At 44.5% G+C, this 19,763-nt stretch overlaps 2 protein-coding genes across 3 annotated transcripts in view; both read right to left on the bottom strand.

The window, feature by feature from the left end:
* The window catches only part of fndc3ba (fibronectin type III domain containing 3Ba), a 95,467-nt gene extending 87,154 nt beyond the window's left edge, over window positions 1-8,313 (bottom strand). The window contains exon 1 of the mRNA XM_047611102.1: window positions 8,169-8,313. The gene's annotated coding sequence lies outside the window, so the exon portion shown is untranslated. The remainder of the gene's footprint in view (window positions 1-8,168) is intronic.
* Window positions 8,314-17,786: 9,473 nt separating this feature from the next.
* LOC125023582 (serine/threonine-protein phosphatase 2A regulatory subunit B'' subunit alpha-like) overlaps window positions 17,787-19,763 on the bottom strand; it is a 61,320-nt gene continuing 59,343 nt past the window's right edge. For both annotated transcript variants that reach the window (XM_047610936.1, XM_047610937.1), the window contains exons 12-13: window positions 19,652-19,758; window positions 17,787-19,511 (exon numbers count right to left, since the gene is read on the bottom strand). In XM_047610936.1, coding sequence (XP_047466892.1) covers window positions 19,415-19,511; window positions 19,652-19,758 — 204 coding nt within the window. In that variant the 3' untranslated portion in view covers window positions 17,787-19,414. The remainder of the gene's footprint in view (window positions 19,512-19,651; window positions 19,759-19,763) is intronic.

Raw genomic sequence — 19,763 nt, 5'->3', positions numbered from 1 at the left:
GATATTCTGGCACGGGCCAGAGGACGAGGCGCATTTGTATATGAAACGGAACCAAGTTTTTCAAACTTCAAAGTTTTTTTTTTTTTTTTTGAAGCTTCATGCGAGTTTGTGGAAGTATTCTCAAGAGAGTGTCAAGGTTTTGTCAATCCATCAGTTCATTTAGTTCAGTTTCCAAGAACTTCATCTTCTTTTCTTTGTTGGAATGTAACTTCCTGACGAGTTTAAGAATAGAATAGAATAGAATAGAATAGAATAGAATAGAATAGAATAGAATGTTCTTTAATGTCATTATAGAGTACGAGAGTTTTTCCTTTTCAGCGCATAAAGTACATGCAAAATAGTGCAAAGTAGGTATTATTTACACAGATTTATAAGCTCAAGTTAAAATAATAATACTAAATACTAAATACTGAAAATATACAAAAACTATTAAACTTTTGTATATCTATAGCAGAAAAATCTAATTTTGCTCCCGGTTATTGTGCTATTATGTACTGCAGAGACCCCTTGCACCATTTTATCATTGTCATTATTACAAAAACTTTAATGGAAGGAACGCACATGAATTACAGCGATCCAATCCAGGGAACGATTAAAGCACAAAAACCGTCAAATGAACCAAATGAGGCGCATCGCAGCGCCGAGGCGTTTATATTCGGGGACGTTAAAAATCCGACCTGACCTCCGCAGCAGCGCGCATTTCAATGCGGCGACCTTAGAGTCTCCGTAATCAGCTCTACATTACGAGCGGCTGGTAAAGAGGAGCGAGGGAGGACGACCGCAGAGCCCAGACAATGGGTCCTCGTTCACTGCCAGTGGACCTGCTGTCATCCAGGCCTGCGCACACAGCATGGCTCTGCCACGAACGCTGAGCTCCATCAAGGCTGGATGCCATGAGTCTTAATTAAGACGGCTATGCCAAGTCAAGAAGTGAAATCTCCCCAGCCCCCCTCCCTCCCAAGCCTTCCCTCGCTCTCTCACACACAAACGCACACGGACGCTTAAACTCCCATTTTCGGACGGCCACGCATGTAGACGTAGGCGAACCACCAAGAGACATTCAGATCATCAGTTTTATGGGCCATGAAAAAGGCTGCTCAGTGGGTGGTGTGTGTGTGTGTGTCTGTGTGTGTGTGTGTGAGGGTGCTGAGAGAGAAAGACTATTTAGTCACACCTACATGAGAAACCTTTCTCACAGACGGGACAACAACCGAGTCTGGGAGATGTACACACAAACTCCCTCCGTCTCTCACACACCCCCCCCACACGCACACACGCACGCAAAGCCTTTTAATGCTCATCAGAGCGTGGAAATCCCAAATCAATCATTTTTACACGCTTATTGCTCTTGTTGTTTTTATGAATGTGTTTTGGAGCGAGCGCGCGGCCTCCCCGAGTGTTTAGCCCACGGGAAAAATACTGGACTCCTCTGCAGAAAAGACAGAGAGATGACACATCTGGGAACAGCAAGCTGACGGAGAGTGTATATACAATCACTTGCTCACCAACATCAAACACACACACACACACACACACACACACACACACACACACTTATAACACCCCTCCCCTGAGCGAGGGGTCAGAAGGTCACATTCCTCTTCCTCAATCAGCCTCAGGATTTCACACACTAGTTCAGGAGAGTGTGTGTGTGTGTGTGTGTGTGTGTGTGTGTGTGTGTGTGTGTGTGTGTGTGTGTGTGTGTGTGTGTGGGTGGATGTGAGTTTGGGATATTTTAGTGATTTGTGGGGGGTCCGGCTTGAGGGCAAGGAGGGGAGAAGTGAAGGAAAATAAGGGGCCGAGTCGACAACAAGCTTGGATAAATCTAAAAGTCTTAGCAGCTGTGTTTACCCCCGTAGCACATTTAGCCAGTATCAGGTTTTCATGTTGCAAAAGTAAAAAAGAAAAAAGCTCCTGACTGAAAGTTCACCAGCATTTCGTCCAAATTAAAAGGTGAAATGACAGGTATGCGGAGCGGGGGACGGCCGCGGGGGGGGGCACGCAAAGAAAGGAGGGGTGGAAGTGTGTCTGCAGGGCCTGGAGGGGCTGAGAAAGGAGAAGAAGGAGGAGGAGGAGGAGGAGGAGGAGGAGAAGGAGGAGGAGGAAGGAGATGGGCGAGCAGTTTAACAAGGAGAAGCAGTAAAAAATGTGGGTTTGCATTAAAAAAAAGCACCTACTTCCTCCTTTAGCGGAGACCTCAACTCTGGAGGAGCGTAACCGGCGCCACGTGACGCAGCCCGCAGCCCTGCTGCACGGCAATTTGGAGAAAAAGATGTGAAAGCCTTCGCGCATATCAGTTCCACTTCTACAAAATGCGCCGTAGAACGACAAACGCAACCAGAAACAGATTGGGCTCCCTCGTTACGGCGCTCGGACGCACGCAGCGGGCTCGAGACGCCCGAGACACGCAGTCAGAAACGCTCACAGTCAGGCATAAAAACAGCCATTAGCGACTGGCGGAACTTTCCATGGGCCTGCCAACCTGCAACACCACCGCGCCTGGCATGCTAATACAGGCACGTAAAGTTTGCTCCGTGTTTGCGCGTATGTTGCGTGCATGTGTGTTAAATCAGCACTGTGTGTGTGTGTGTGTACAGATGCAAGCTTCATCTTTTTGGCCACACACACAACCATAAACACAGAGGAACTGTGCCAGTGGGCGCGAGCAGGGCAGGACGACCTGGTTAAACGCACCACGTCACCCGTCGTAATCGGTTTTTACCCCATCACCTCATTTGCATTCGAGCCACTGTCGACAAATACAAATGACACCAAGAGCAGCGACCGCCACGAGAGAGAAGTGAAAGTTTTTGGTGGCCAAATGTATAACTTTCATCAAATGACAGCGACAGACTCACTGGGACATTTTGGATCCGTTTCCAAAAATAATCTGTCGGCTCAGTCACGTCACTCCAACGATTTCATGTCTTAGTTCAGATTGAAAACCATAAAACCAGAGAGGCCAAAACGGCCGGGGTTGTTTGACATTTTCCTTAATGCTTGGAGAGAAGAGAGGTGGGGAGGAAAAAGGAAAGGCAATGGGGAAGGAGATGGGAGGAGGGAGACGGAGGGGGCAAAGAGAAGTTGAAAGGGTTCTTTTATCTTCTTCTAAATCGACTGTCAACAATGCAGGAAATTATCAAGGGACACAAAAAAAAAAGAAAGAAAAAAGAAAACGGGGGGAAAAGTTGGCTCTGGAGAGAGAGAGGGAGAGAAAGAGGGAGGCACGGAAGGAGGGAGGAAGGCAGGGGAGACAGAGAGAAAGAGAGGAGGAGGAGGAGGGTAAACATTGCATCTCTGTGCCAAGCAAACATGAGATGCTGGGATACTTCAACAAAAAGCCGCGGTTCATATGGGAGAGAAAGAAAGGGGAGGGAGGGGGGGGGAGAGGATGGAGGAGAAAGACGAGCAGCGGAGAGACAGAGGGGGGGAAGAGCTGGGAAATGGAAAGTGAAAGCATCAGGCAGGAGATAACCAGCTGCTGCCATTAAATGGGACAAAGTTGTTTATTTTCTGTTTCACACCTGCATGTTGCTTTTTCGTGGGGTTTTTTCTTCTTCTTGTTCATCTTCTTTTGCACGGTGTATTAAAGCACCCACAGGGTTTAGCTTTAACCTAAATTTAACCTCAACAAATTTTTACCAAGAGCGTTGGAACTAAACGAAGCTCAAACAAACTCAAAGACACCTCGTGCGCAGTTTATCAACCAAACCGAGAACTCCGTCCGAGAACTAGGCCGGGCAGTTCGGCGCAATGCAAAAGTCAGCTCTCTTTACTGAGGGGAGGTGGGAAAGAACAGGCCTCGCAATGCGTCATGGCAATGCAAGCATGCATTGCCTGCCACTGCTTGACCACGGGGGGAAACCATCACAACAACAAGACACCAGAGAGGCAGCGGGAGGAGAAACCGCAGAAACCCTTCTCCTGCTCTCCAGGTGTCGACCCCTCGACCTCGCAGCGGAGGAGCGCCCGGCGGTGTCCGACCCGCCCGTGAGCAAACCTCTCATCACGGCCCGGAGGAAGCCGGAAGCGGACACGGCTAGGTAGCTTAACCCGGAACCGCACCTCTTAACAGCTACGGGGACGGCGAATCTCTCCGGCGAGCACACCTGTTGCACTCGGGAGAAGCAGATGGTTCGGCAGACTCCACGGAAACTGTAGACAGTTACTAGGAGGGAGGAATATTCCAAATATGGGCGGCCGATCGGGGCCAGCTGAAGAATTTTAAAGGGGGCCATAATCAGTGTGCATTAATGGCAGTTATTACTGATCATTTGCAGACATGATGAATGGCGGATAGATTTAAATTCGGGCCGAGCATGTTTGAACTTATTATTCTGTAATGTTTCCAGGGCACTTGTTTCATTTTCTAAATCACCACTATTTGCTTTTAATCTGATGAATATTTTCTGGATAATTACATGTTCGGTGCAAAAAAAAAAGTGGCTTTAAAAATCGTGAAACATAGGACTTCAACAGGGGGTCCGTGACTCTTAAGTGGTGCATGGTGGTACTCGCAAAACCTTTGGTTGATTAGACATTTTTCTATATTTTTTAAAGTGTTTCCCCCAAAAATCTTTGTCTTTAAATACACATTAATATGAAACCAACATATTTATTTTAGTAAACACATATGGGGGTCCCTTCTTAATCTCTGAAGACCCCTGACCTAAAATATTCAAGTCAGAGCTGCAAACCTGAGAAGCGTTAACCAGTGAATGTGCATGTGCGTGCAAAAAATGGTGCATCTTTAATTCCATCTCAACAATGAATTTGCATGACATCAAATCACAACATACCTCGACGACACCGCGTATACGCGTTAGCCGACATAACGGGGAACAAAACACTGAGCAGGTTTATCACGGGTCTCCTCTTCCTCGCATCTCTTTCACATGCTCGCACACTATTTCCAGGCCAGCTTTGTTTTGTCTGCGTAACCCTATCACCGCCCCGGCCTCTGTCCCTGATACACAAGCACTGCTCAGTAACACTACCCATCGGATAACATGTTCTAGGTTACTGACACACGAGCACGCACACATGCACACACACACACACGCACACACACACAATGCCTACCATCATCCTGCCCGTTCCCTGACCCCATTCCGACCAGAAGGTTTTAATGGGCCGGCAGCAAACCAGAAGGTGGAAAGCAGAGGACCCAGATTATGTCTGAGGTTAGACAGAAACAGATCCTCTTGGCATCACGAGCCCTTATGAAACATGGGAATGACTTCCTCATTGTGCTTAGAATAAACCAGTCTCCGAATATTAGAGGGGGGCATCTCGGCCTTGGTACTTAGCGGTGTTTCCCTTCAGGAGCAGATGGGACAGAAATGAATGAACAGACTTTGAACGGGACAGCCCAGGCGCTGTGACTGATACAAGAGCACCTGAAGCTCTGAAGGTTTCTGAACACAGGTTTTTAACTTATACAGAGCTTTATCCAACACCACCTTTTTTTTCCTTTTCTTCTTCTTTTTTTTTTTTTTGCCTATTCATGTGAAAGACACATAAAGGCCAAGGCAACAATGGCTCGGCTCCTTCAACCTGACTCCGGCGCCAACACTGCGTTCGTTTCACTGCGACCCATTTAATGGAAAACACGCGGGGAAAAGAGGCGAGTTGTAAATGGCCAGCTGAAAACCAGGAGAAAAAGATCACTTGCACGCAGTTGCATCAGTTTTTCGAGAGCTGCTTCCGTGGTGCTGTCGAACATCCACTGGTTGCTCTGGCCCCCAAACCCCCCCACCTCCTGCAAGCGTGGTCAACTAAATGCAGATTAAATGAGCAAAAAAAAAAAAGTGAAACTCAAAAGAAAAAGGCTGTCATTTACAAATGCTTAAAGAAGTAGCTTTCAGACACTTCTTTTTTGCAGCAGCAGCAGCAGCACAAGACGGCTTTCATAACTTTTCAAATGCCAGTCTATGTGCTTTGTTTACATTCTTATTATGTATAAATGTTGAAGCCAGAGAGGCTTAACTCTCTCAGAGCAGAGTTCAGTGATGTAAGCAGCACACAGTTCAGGGTAAGACCAATACAAGTAAATAAAGTAAATAAAGATTTTACTTGTAGAATGTGGATACAGATAGGTGACCAGCTCAGCACCTGGAACTTAGCCGGCACTCAGCTTCTTCACCGCTGATCCTTTGTCTGGCTGATTAAAATGCGAAATACGAACTCGCTGCATATGCATAACACACTTGGATAAGCACCCTGGCCTGAAACCTAAGAAATTTCTTGGGGCCGTAGAGCGGGGCCTTCCCAAAATCTGATATTAACCGTTAAGTAGGGCTTACTCTAGAAGCTTGAGTGATCAAAAGGGGAAATCGGAGGAGGCGTTTAAGATCAAGAAAGGGGAAAATCACTTGAGAGGTGCTACTTTCACCAACCAAAAACAAAGAAATAAAAGTTCATCTGAATTATGTAAACCCGAGTCACAGATCTGCAGGCCCCGCTGCGGCGGGCATCGCTTTACTTGCTTCTGATTTGTGGAAATAAATTGCTCATTCATGCACCACAGGCAGAATTCCTCTGCTCTCCAAACCTAAACACACCTTTCCAGCTGGATTCCGACCCTATTCATGCCCCGACACCCCCTCTTCCCCAAAAGAGAAAAGGGGGAGAAAGAAAAAAGAAAAAAGTCGGATATCAGTTTTTCACAGAAAAAGAAAAAAAATCTGCATGGCCACATCAGCCTTTCACCAAAGGAATGTCATCTGACGTCATGTATTTGGGATCGGATTTCTCAGGCTCCTCTCCTCTCCCATGAAAAAGTGAGTGTGTGATGTGTTATTTTATTTCCCCCCCCCCCCCCCCCCCCCCGAACCCACTTTTCTTCCACCCCCCTCTAGTCTATATATATTCTCCAACGTGCCCGGTGGATCCAGAGCCGCGCAGCCAGCGTGCTGCAGGGATGCGCGCTTATTGCCTTCCAACCGCAAATGATGACAGCCTGCCAATTAACCATAAGTCTGACCTGTAATTAAAAAATAAACAAACAAACAAACAAAAAAGGTTGGGTCCAAAACCGCAGCTTTCTATTTCTAGGCACCTTAAATGATTACACCTCATCTGCAGTGATAGTTTTTGTGTGTGTGTGTGTGTGTTTTTTTTAATATGTGCGTTTTCATTTAACATCAGATTATCGATCATCTCCAGCTGGGGATCAATGTTTGGTTTTCCACGTCTGCATCAGAGTGGCTGAGAAGGATTTGTCTTCCCTGCGCAAACAGACACGTAGTCGTTTCTGAGAGAGGGAGAGAGGGGGAGAGAGTGAGAGAGGGAGAGACTGGCTGGAAGGAATGCTAGGATATGCTGGAGTTGGGATTTTTTCTTCTCCAAAGGCCCCCCTTTTTCTTTTCTTTTTTTTTTTTTTTTTTTTTTTTTACTGCATTCTGAAACCGCACACAAACTCCGCGGAAAGTCTCTATCTCTGTTGCCCCTTCGCCGTTTCTCAACAGTTATCCAGCGCCTTGTAACCCCCCGCCGAGTCGATTCAATGATTTCGCAACCCCCTCTGTCAAATCTGACTGCCTCAGCATCTTCCATTCCAAGTTATTTTCCAGCTATAAAAGTGCTCATTTCCTGATTTTACGCAGCAACAACACGAGCGGCTATTTCCCCACCACCACCAACAACTCCCGACGCACGTCGCGACTCAACCAACTGCGATTTATCAGTAATAATAAGCCAGGGGTGGAGAGGTTCTCTCCTGTTGCGCACTCACTCCATCTGAAGTCCTCGCAGACAAAAACACATTCTTTTCGCGAAAGAAAGGGGCAGGCTCCCCGAAAATATAAATAAAAAAAATTAAAAAAAACGCGCACCCCGACGCATTCGCCCGACTGGTGTTGAGAAGTTGCGCGACAAACGCCGCCGTTTCGTTTCCTCAGAATAAACTGGAAAATCGGTCCAAAAGTTTCGGTTCACCCCCCGCTCTCCCTATGTGTGTATGTGTGTGTGTCTCTCCGCAGCGGTGAGGCAGTTTTCCTTTTTCCTTTGCGTTGGCCAAGTGGCCCAGACTGCCGGCGTCAGCGCTCAGTTCTCCAAAACTCAACGCACACAGAGACACGCACTTCTAAAAACTTTCTCAAACATCGACTCCGCCGCCCTCGGTCGCCGTTCTTCGCGGGATGTGAAAGAATTGCAAAAGTACTCACCTCGCTGTAATAAAATAATCTTCAAACAGACGGAGCTGCGCGTTTTTTTATTCCCAGGGTCGGGTCCTGCCTGTCTGCTGGCGCGGCGCGACGCGTACTGGGAGACTCCGCCATGTCAATCAAAACGCGACGCACATGGAGCTTCAGATCCCGCCCTCTCCAGTTTTTTTCTCTCTCTTTTTTTCCCCCCTTATTCGTTTACTACCGTAATCCACCGACTTTCGCGCAACGTGAAAGGCAAAACAGAGACTGAGCTGCTCTAACCTCATGGAAGCCCGTAGGGTAATTTCAATCAAAGACAAGAGCTGAAAGGTGATTTCAGACACTTCTAAACCATTTGATGCACATTTTCAGGATTTAATGGCTTAATTTATATTCAGTCGATTTCTAAACCATGGGTTATGGATTAATCCTGACGCTGTAAAATCTATTTACTTGACTTTACTGTAAAATAAACAAAAAATGCAAACTCATTGCCATATGTAAGGTAAGCTGGACATGGTTAATTAGAGCTAAATTGTTCAGTTTATGTCAATTATGTGAATATGTAGTACAACTAACTAATTCATTTATTTAAGTTTTTTAACTTAATTTCATTTAGTGTCCACCAGAACGTCTAATTTATGTATTCCCACTCAACTATTCAGGTTTGCTTGATTAAATCAAATATACTGTAGATGTTTTTTTTTTCCAAAAAACAAACAAACAAAAAAACAAGTGGGATATCGCAGTAATTTATATAGATGATTCCAGTACTAAAGCAATGGACACGAGCCGGAGATGGTGAATGTGATTGATCTGTGTACATGTCCAAAAATCTTTATCCCAAAACACACTTTACGAGTTTTTCGATCCCAAACCTCTGAAATCTTTTACTTTTTAGTAAGTGTTCATAACCAGCTGACAAAAACTAACATTCATTTGATTAAATACCATGTTAGAATTTACAGTGCAGTGGCTGGGCCATTTGAACAAAGGTCTCGGCCGTCTGTCCTGATGTTGACCCAAAAACAAGGCATGCAAGAGGTGACAAATCCAGGCGGTTGTTGTGTCCTGAGTGGTCATGTCAGACCGAAAACGCGGGTGAACACACAAGCAAATAAAAAACAAAAAAAACGTGGTTGAATTCAGAATGAACTGGTTCATGTTATGCTCGACCTGTGTCACCCTGCTCCTGGAGGCCCCTTATTTTATTTATTTATTCATTTCTTCAAAGAAGGAAAACAGAAAAAAAAGCTATAGAAGATTACGAGCGGCCAATGCTCTGTCCGAGCACCTCCAAAACTTAGACAACAGGCCAAAGTCCCTCTGGTGGCTGCAGTGAAACCCAGCAGGTCCAAGGGTTGCAGGCCTGACAATGGAGCTTAAAATAAAAATGATTTAGGTTCAACAGAACGCCTCCAGAATCCGCAAAATCTGTGTTGGTGTTGTGCATATATATATATATACATCACAAGACTGTTCAGGGTAGACGCTGTACGCAGACGTGCTTGTGCAGAGTGGTTTTTTGCTCTGGCAGGAGATTGTTTGGGTGTGTTAGCACTCGAAAATGAGAAATTAATGCCAACAAGCGCCTGTCAGGATCAGAGCATTCGACTCTTCTTTGTGCCAAACACATCATTTGAATAGTTTCATTACAAACCCACTTACCCACCGTCTGATGAAAGCAGCTTGTGTAGCACCAAAAAGGTCTGGAAGACATAAATTTTAAAATCAAAGCAGCCCCTCATTAGGTGCTTTTTATTCTCAACTGAAAAAAATAAAAATAAAAATCAAAGCATTTATTAATAGACATGACATAACTTAATTTTTACTTTGACTTAACCACAGGCTACACAAAGAACAAGTGCAAAAACAAGCTGTTAAAATCACATCGGTGCCCCCGTCACTTATGTAGATGTTTGTCTCCGACTGTAATCCCCTCTGTATTTTCAAGCAGGCTGCCAAATACACTCATTACCCCTGAGTTCTAGATTTCTCTCTACTGGCACACACTCAAACACATTCCTGCAACTGCACTAAGAAAATAGCCGATGGTGTAACTCGAAGCCAGCGAAAGGAAAAATGGCCTTTTACTGAGACAGTGTGCCTGCGAGGAAGTCACTTAAAATCAGTCAGGCTTAATGAACAAAAGTCATCCTCTAAGGGGTAAAATGACTTTACCCTGCAGAAAAATCTGATCAAAACTACAAGTGCAAGGTTCACATTCTGCAGAAGAGCAGAAACGTGCAACTGCTTGACAGATTGCTTTAGTCTCTTTCACTTGGATTGTGTTCACTTTCTTTAAGAAAGTTCAATATATCGTATCGCGGCAGAAAAGAGGTTGATCGAGTTTTAAAGATAGCAGGTTTTGAGATGCTTGAAAATGTCCGCCACCTCCCCGGTTTTAACGTTACGGACGCACTGTTTAGTTTTGACCCCTGTTTAACTGTTACCCCGCTGTTTCATGCGCATATTAGAAATATTTCCTCTTTGTTTTGAGCTCCACACACCCCATTACGCCGTATGCATGCATCAAATAAACACTGTATGTTAAATAGGCCAAAATACAAACTCTCTTTGTGTGCCAGAAAGTCACTTATGGCTTAAGAAACGTTCAGCTCATCAACCAGTGTTATTGTGTTTGGGGCCAACCAGGCTGCACCGAGGCTGCACCGGCCTGTTAGCTCTTTTATTAACAAAACGAACAAAAGTCCTGCAACAGAAATCCAAACAGACTTATTTGGGATTTGCGAGGGGTTAGCGCTGGGTAAACAATACAGTTGATGCCAATTTGCACCAGGCGAGCGACAAGGCGCTGTGTTCGTACCTGCCCAGCTATAGTCTCCGGGAGCTCAAACGCAAGTGAGGAGATGTGTTTTGAAATGCGCTGCCTGTATAAAATCAGAATGACTCTCAGTACCTGGAGGACCGGAACGTTCTTTGCGCTGTTTTGGTTGGTGATCGCCAAGGAAAACAGGTTAAACACAACAATGGGGGTAAAAGACAATCGACTTTTGAGACCAGTCTGGGTTTACTCTTAAACTGGACTTAGTTTTAGACTTAGGCTTAGATAGACTTTGTTGATCCACAAAACAACATAACAATCCATGTGTTGTTTTATGACTGACTTTGTTATAAAGCACTATAGGTACCTTTTGGTTATTGCAAAGGGCTACACAAATACAATTTGATCGATTGACTGATTGATTGATTGTTTAAAAAAAGCAGCAGTTCACACCACACAATAAAGCTGAAAACAATAAATAAAAAAGAAATGAAACAAAGTGAGCTTGTCCAATTAGCATGAAACTGAATGTCGAACATTGGCGCTTGCCTCAGCACTTTGATTAAAACTTTATCATCTGTAAGAACTAACAAGGTAAATTTATGTCGTCGCCCTTATCCCATATTGATCTCCGCTCTAATGTAATAAGTCTTAATGGCAAAGGAGGCGATGTAGATAAAGAGAAGCAGATGACTTAGGGAAGGGCTTCGTTTTATACGAGTGAGAAGCGAATTGTGCAACGAGAGCTGCTGTTAAGAAAGACGCTCATGTGCGGAGGGAGCCGTGCGCATATACAATCGGCCTGTGATTTACAAACAGAAAAATCCCACCGACTGAAACGCGTCTCGGAACAAAGCCGGGGGACCTTGAGTAACGTATGGGGCCTTTACAGACAGCCAGTCACTTCAGATTAGATCTGCGGAGGAGAGCGGATGAGGAAAGACTGGAGGGAGCAGATCTTGGAACGGGCGACGCAACTATTTCCCCTGTATGTCAGGGCCAGGCCTCCACAGATGTTTACCACCAACCCAGCTGCTTTCCCTCTCCCTCTCCCCACTTCTTTCTCCCCATCTCTCTTTCTCAGATTTTTTTTTTCCCTCTCTCTCTCCCTTGCTGGCCGAGCCTCTTTAAACCCTCCCTGTAATCATGCACACTCAGTTCACCAGAGGTCTTTGAAGTCGGTGGAATGCGTCCAGCCATATGATAGCATGTTCTATATATTCTTATTGCAGATCGAAAGCAAAGAAGAGAAAGCGGGAAAAGAGATTGTTGGGCGTCTGCCAGGTCTTCGCTGTGGTTTTCTAGATGTTAATTATGGCCTCGCCATACCCTCACACTGTACACGTGTGTGTGTGTGTGTTTATGTACGCGTTCTCGCGAGTGTGTTGTGTCTACGCGCGTGTGCACATATGTTTGCAGACACGGATGATAACGGGCGTCTGGCAGCGCGAGGGGGCGGGGGGGGGGGGGTGGGTGATGGAAGGCGATGGTTGGCGTGTGTCCGTGCGCACATGTGTGTGTGTGCGTGTGTGAGGCGTGCTTGCGAGGTACTTCCTCCCGTAGATGCGAAAGATGGAATTCACTTCAGCGTGAGTTCAAAAGAGTCAAAATCCCAAAGCTCTCTGCGCACCAACAAGAGCAGACATGCCTCTCTTCTTCTCCCTTCTTTACCCCCCCTCCCTTTCTTTTCCAGTTTTCTTTGAGTTCTGCAAAAAGGCAGCTGCACGGACCATCAAACACTTTACCTATTCCTGCGGTTGCGCATTTCATTAGAATAGATGGGGGCTTATTATATGTGAGTGCACGTGTCTGCGAAAAAAAAATAAAAATAAAACAGGAACGAAAGACGTGATTTGAGACTCGATAAGCGCTTCCTAGTGCACTAAAAACACATTTGTGCAGACATATAGATTCTACTTTACGTGGCACGGTGCGAAGACAGAGCAGAACTCTTTCTTGTCCTTTCAGATTTGCTCTTGGAGGCTTTTAAAGGAGCGGTATTGATATTTACTACTCTTTTTGGCATCTATCTAGTCTCCCTGTCACACCTAGAACAAGCAGCTGATTTTAAATCTTCCTGTGCCCGAGCACCGTTGTCCGTCTGTGTTTGATAAGATGAATTGCTTCCAGTTGTTTCTTAGCACTTTTTTTTTTCTTTTTCCCCCTTCCCAGACAGTTTTATCCAAAGCTCATGTTTCTGGCATCACCGGTATGCGCGGAACCGGCACAGAACTCAGCCCGATTCAAAAGCCCACAGTGCCCCAACACATCACTCTGCCTCAGTTGCTCCTTCTTGGATAATTGGTTCCAGCTGTTCATCTTGTTGTTGTTGTTGTTTTCTTTTCTTTTTTAGGTTTCCCAGCCACCTAAATCTAAAGCTCGATGTTTCGTGCATTCCCTCTTACACACCATCTTCCATTCATGACATCACAGTGGGTGATATCACACTGGCTGGATCACACCACCTTAGGGGTGGTGAGCGCTGGCAGTCATGGCAGAGGAATGTCTGTGAGTCAAAGAAGGTGGGACAGCGGTCTGGTTGGCTAATTGCTTTGTCCGTGACATTTGTGGAAAAGAACCAGAGTGCCATTTCAAACAATGACCAGCCAACTCTGACCTTCGATGGGAGGCAAACTCCTCAAATCACAACATGGTGGCATGCCAACTATTACACCATCCTCAGAACAATCATTGCATTCAGAACAATGAGCCCCTTGAAGAAACCCCTTCCTACTTCGGTGACAATACGTGATAGGTTTTCTTAGGTGTGGCACAGAGTCCAAAGACGTGAATCCACCCTGGTGGATAGAAGTACTGGGCCTAGAACAATAACTGTGAAAAATGGTACCAGTGAATATGACGCTGCAGCGACTCAATCCCAAACACACACGATGAAAGCCAAGTAAAACCATGTGCATTTAAATCCTTACTTTCAGTTATACTAGCAGCATGGTTGCATGCCTGCAGCGTCTGTAAACCGGTCTCCACATTCTGAAGAACTCAAATATTTTTTTGTGCCAACTTATGTTGTGAAATTTGATATTAACAAATGGTTCCCAGAGGATGGGTAACAATGACTTGGCTGATCCACCCATACTTTATTTTTATCATCATGTCACATTTTTCTGTTTTCTTACCAAATGCCTGCAGAAAAAAATGACCTCTGCTAACTCACAAATGTTAGCATGACGGTAAATGTGGTATCCACTATACCTGGGTGGTAGTAAACTTGGTCAGTTTCTTGCATCAAAACCCGTTTTTGGCATTGACTTCAGAATTTTAGGTTTGTTTGTGTACCAACTTGTGGTAAAAACGTTTTGATGGAGTGTTGGAAAATTCGATACTAACAAATGAGTCCTACAGATGAGTAGCAATGACTTGGCTGGTCCGCTCATATTTTTCATAACGCGATCATCGTGTCACAATTTCTTGTTTTGTTACCAAATACCCACATAACAAATGATCTTCACTAGCCAGCTAACGTTAGCATGATGGGAAATCACTATACCTGGTTAGCCTGAAAGTTTGTTGCATAATTCTACCCATTTAGCATGGACAAGTCATGTTTGTTTGTGTACTAACTAAAAAGCTGTTTGATTTGAGTGTTGTGAAATTTGATATTTGATATATTAACAAAAGATTCCTAGTGAATGACTTGGCTGATCCACCTTTTATTGTGTCACATTTTTTTTGTTACCAAATACCTGCAAAACAACTAGTAAATGTTAGCATGACGTGGTAAATCACTATACCTGGTTAGCGTGAAGTCAGTCAGTGCGTTAATACCATGTTAATACGGCCCGATTTCCGGGTTGACCTATTACGTGATATGATACACTAGAGTCGTTCATGCGGCGGACCGGCATTTCAAACAAGAACCAGACGGATATTAGTACATTTTTAAATCTTCTACGTAATGTTCACGCTACTTCTGGTGCAGGTAAGATCCACGCTATCCCTCAGACGGCTCCGTTTCTCTTCTTCTTCTTCTTCGACCGGCTTTCTTGGACATTTTTGTTCCGGTGTCACACGCCAGCGCAGCGGTCGCGGAGCATGCGCACACGCATTATCCGATTGAAAAGTCCGATTCATTCGCATTATCTGTGTGTCAATACAGTAATAATAATGAGAACTCCGGAGTATCTGGCCAGAATTTTAATCGGAGTAACGTGTTTACATGCACTTAAGCTCTCCTGTTATAGTCCGATTAAGGCAATAATTCGTGTGACACTGTCATTAGCATTAGTAAACTTGGTCAGGGGAATGTTTCGTGCATCATTATACCGGTAACAGGTATAGTAATGAAAAAGAATTAGATTTAGATTTATTTGTGGACCAACTTTTGTTAAAAGCTGTTTGATTCCAGTGTTGTGAAATCTGATGTTAACAAATGGTTCCCATGGGATGAGTAACAGTGACATGGCTTATCACTCATGCTTTTTGCAGCCTGATCATCGTGTCACAATTTTTTGGTTTTCTTACCACATACCCACAAAACGGATAACCTTCGCTAACTAGCCATTGTTAGCATGACGGTAAATCTGGTAAATCACTTTGCCTGGTTAGCATGAACAAGTCAGGGGCATTGGCATCGACGTAGACTAGATTGGGTCATCTTTGTGCACACACAACATTAAAAACATTCTGTATTTCTATACGTGGAGAGAAATTGTGGAAGAGACTGATGGGGGAGCTAAAGCGAGGTCCAAGCATGAGCAGGTTTAGGCAGTGGTACAAAGACATGGTGTCCACCAGGCACAGGGAAGAAGGGGGGGTTGAATTTGTCTAAACATACATGCTTATGAGCATATGAAAAACACACACACACACAGGGAGTAAATGTTAAATGGAGGAGGTAGGATTAGGATGGGGCAGGATGAAATAAAGCTTTCATTCATTCAAAGTCTTTACAGTTTTTACATTCATGAGTTGTTGTTGTTTTTTTGTTTGTTTGTTTGTTTGTTTAACGTTAAACATATATTTTTGACCCATATCAACACTACTATAACTGTGGAGGCAAACATTAGCAGACATAGGAGCAGGGCGGAGGGGTACAGACCGTGCCAGGTATTAGCTTTCACGGCACACAAGATGACTGGTGTTGTAATCCTGGTCACAGTTCTTCCCTTCTGTTGCAGCAAACACAGCCTTCCTGGAAAGTTACTCAACCCAATTGTACAACATAACATGTAACTGGCTGTGGCACTTAATTAAGGCAGGTAAAATCCAAAGATTATCCAAAGGTTACTGGCTGCGGTCAGCCTGGGAATCTTCCTAATTACACCTTCTGTAAAAAAGAACAATCAACAATGTGCCACACTGACCAGAGACTTCCTGTTTTTCGCCGTCATGACAACAGTGACGCCAGCCGCAGCGAAATGATTCGGTGCGCAGCCGCTCGCGTCATGTGCGCCTGTCGCAGTCCAAGACAAGTGGAGGAAACCTTCTTTCGCTTTTGCTTGTAAGAAAACCAAGCGTTTTATTGCACGTAAAGAAAAAAACGACATAAAATAAGAACTACCTTCGGGTGAAAAGGTTAAAGTCCAACAGAGGACAATTCCGCACTTCCAGAAGACTGTAAAGTAACACTTTATTGAGCGGCGGTGCGCGACTACATTACACGGCGAGTGCACACAGGGAGGGAGTGATGACGTGCGAGTGCGCACGTGACACGTGTGTTTACAAGGGAGGACGAGCGACGAGTGCATCGGGTGCAGGTAACCACAAAGAATAAAGGATGGTCATGGGAGATTAATATTTTTTGAAACATCTTTATTTAAACTTCAGACAAAAGCAACAAATAAAGAGACATGGTCAAGGAAGGTAGAAAGAAAGAAAGAAAGAAAGAAAGAAAGAAAGAAAGAAAGAAAGAAAGAAAGAAAGAAAGAAGAGATGGACGGAAAGAAAGAAAACCATGCCAATACAGAATCATCGCAGCCTACTCAAGTCTCCTCTGCACAGAGGAAGTACATCATAATAAAAGTCTTTTCTCCATCTTTTCCAATAAAGAGAAAATTTCAAAGTTAAAGTCCTGCATGGCTTCTCTCCTCGCCCGCTGCTTCACACGGGAGCACCAGGGCACTTTGCATAGAGCCAAAAAAGTTATCAGGCAGAGACGTCCCGTCGCCTTTACAAGTTCTTCCTTAAATACTGTGACGTGGAGAGGTCTCCTGGAGGGTGTGTGTGACCGCGGCGGAGAAAACACCCGCCTCAAAGGTTTCTATATCGTTCTGTGATTGTCGAAATGGGACTTCTGCTCATCAACCGCAAGTCTAACACACAAACGTACACGCATCTAATATAACTTACCCCACCCCCCAACCCCTTGCCCCGAGCCACACAGTGGCACAACCATACAAAGCATCAAAATACATCAAAAATCTATCATTGTTTCTATAATGGCTTATAATTACTGTTATTATTCTTATAATATAGTTTAATACACAGATTTTGACAGATTTACAATTGATACAGAGCAGAATGTGGGAATCCAGGATCCACGAGCTCTCTTCCTACCCTTTCAACTAAGGTGTGTGTGTCTGTGCACTTTAAGTGCCAGTAAAGGAGTTATATACCAGTGAATTTGAAGCCATTGCGGACAAGAGCTGTCCAATTCCTAATTAATGAGTTACACAAGCGCGCACACACACGCTAATGTGGGAACACAATCCCATTTGCAACCGCCCGAATCTGAGAGCTACACAGCACCGGCTCCTAAAATACACACTCTTCTATCAGTGATTGGTAAGCAAACACACTCTCCCAGATATTACAGTGAGGGCAGTGTACACACACACACACATGCACCTGTTCCTTGCGAGTGCAGCGCAGTAAATAATGGAGGTAAAGGGTTCACACAGCGGCATCTAACAATGCAAATGTCTCGGATTTATTTATTTACTTCTTTTGGGTTTCATTTCACTACTGTGAAAGAAAATGAATTTGTGGAGCTTTTTTTTTTTTTTTTTTTTTCAGTAGAAAAACTAGTTCCAATGGAAGCGGCGTGCCTGGTGGTTCGTAAAGGTTTCAATACTCTAAGAGCCACAAATAAAATGGTATTCGCTTCCATTGTAGCAGAGTTTGAATTTAAAAAAAAAGAGAGAGAAAATACCAAACTATTTGCAGGCAGGACACCACCAGAGAGAATGGACATCACAAGGTTTCATAAATAAATTATGTGAAAGCAGAAAAGTAAAAAAAAAAAAAAAAAAATACCAGGTACTGTACACAAACTCAGTAATTATGTAAGAAAATGTGGGAACAAATGACCATTATCTACAGAAAGAAATGCAATTGATAACCTTTTTTTCCCCACCATAATGAAATAAAGCAGTTCCTTGCGCTATGTCCTGTCTCTGTGTTTGCTGACCTCATGTTTCCATTCTACTCTTGTGTTAATCTGTTAAATTTCCAATAAAAATAAAAGCTTAACAAAGTAATAAAAAAAGAAAAGTGGGAGAACATACAGTGGGATTCTGAAGGTGACTGGGAGGAACAATTCATTAGTTATTGCGAGGTGGAAATGTTTGGACAACTCTACCAGAGAGTTTGATATGTGCATATCTCACAGCGCAATCTGATTGAGGACACTGAAATGAAGGGGATCGTGATGCATGACTCCAGATAGAGAGAGAGAGAGAGAACCCAGGGGCCCTCCTAAAGCTGCGCTAATAATAGAGCAGCCGAGGCCCCGTACGGTGAACTTAACTCCCTCGTGGAAACGCTACCCGGCCACCGTGCGGCGTGCCAGCCGCGGCATGCAGTAGCACCGCCTGGCCACAGAGAGGAGGTGCTGTTACAACCATCCCAACTGTTGCATGGCTTTCCTGTAAAGGGACGAGAAATTTAAAAGCTTTCTTCACAAGAAACACAGTGACAAGATGCGGATCGCTGCCGGTCGCTTCCGTTTACGCGTCGTATGTTTGAGCAGCCGACTCTGCAGTTTTTCGATGGCAGTGCCAATCGCTGGCGTTATCGCTTTATACATCCCCGTTTCTTCTACCTTTAGCACAGAAACATACTGAAAAAAAAAACGACAAAACGATTGTCTTCTGGCTTGATTGTCAGTAGAGAATTCACACTTCAGTTTTTTTTTTTTTTTTTTTTTTTTTTTTTTTACAGTTTAAGGATTCCTTTTAGAGCTTATAAAACACTCCTCACTGGCTTTGTCCTTTCAGACGGAGCGAAAGAGTTGGAGGCAGTGATTTTCTTTTTTTTTTTTTCCTGTGTGAATAATACAGATGCATTGATGCACCGCACACAGAACGGTCACACGCACACACGCACACACAAACACAGGAAACTCCGTTCTGAGGGGAGTCCAGAGTCATCGTAAGACAGATGAGAGAACCCTTCCTTTCCTCTCTCTGCTTTCACATCCACGCACTCTTGGATGCATGTATCCCCAAAGGGTCCTCCATCATTTGGTTCCTGCCTTTTTTTCCAGAAAGAGAAGCCCAGGAACTCCAGGGAGAGAGCTTTACGCTGACAAGTCTGATATGACTAGTTTTTCCATTTTATTCCCGATCTCTCCGGGGACCTGAAGCTCCTCGGATTCGTAGTCATCATCAAAAGACCTGAGAACACACAGCGCACACAGAAGGGCCGGTTAATGCGCGTAATGCACCCTAAACGTGGCAATTTATCACTCCTGCTGCAGACCGCACTCCCGTACTCGGAAAAGCACGTGCGAGAGTTAAGTGTGAGCGTGTCGTACCCCTCGTGTAGCTGTTCATTCGCAGTCTCCTCCGCCACAAGGATCTCATATTCCTCCGAGGCATATTTATCCCAATCAGATGGCTCCGGACCTTCACTGTCAATGTCCTGGA

The sequence above is a fragment of the Mugil cephalus genome, chromosome 17 (assembly GCF_022458985.1).
Source record: "Mugil cephalus isolate CIBA_MC_2020 chromosome 17, CIBA_Mcephalus_1.1, whole genome shotgun sequence".
NCBI lineage: Eukaryota > Metazoa > Chordata > Actinopteri > Mugiliformes > Mugilidae > Mugil > Mugil cephalus.
This window is presented reverse-complemented; position numbering and strand designations above follow the sequence as displayed.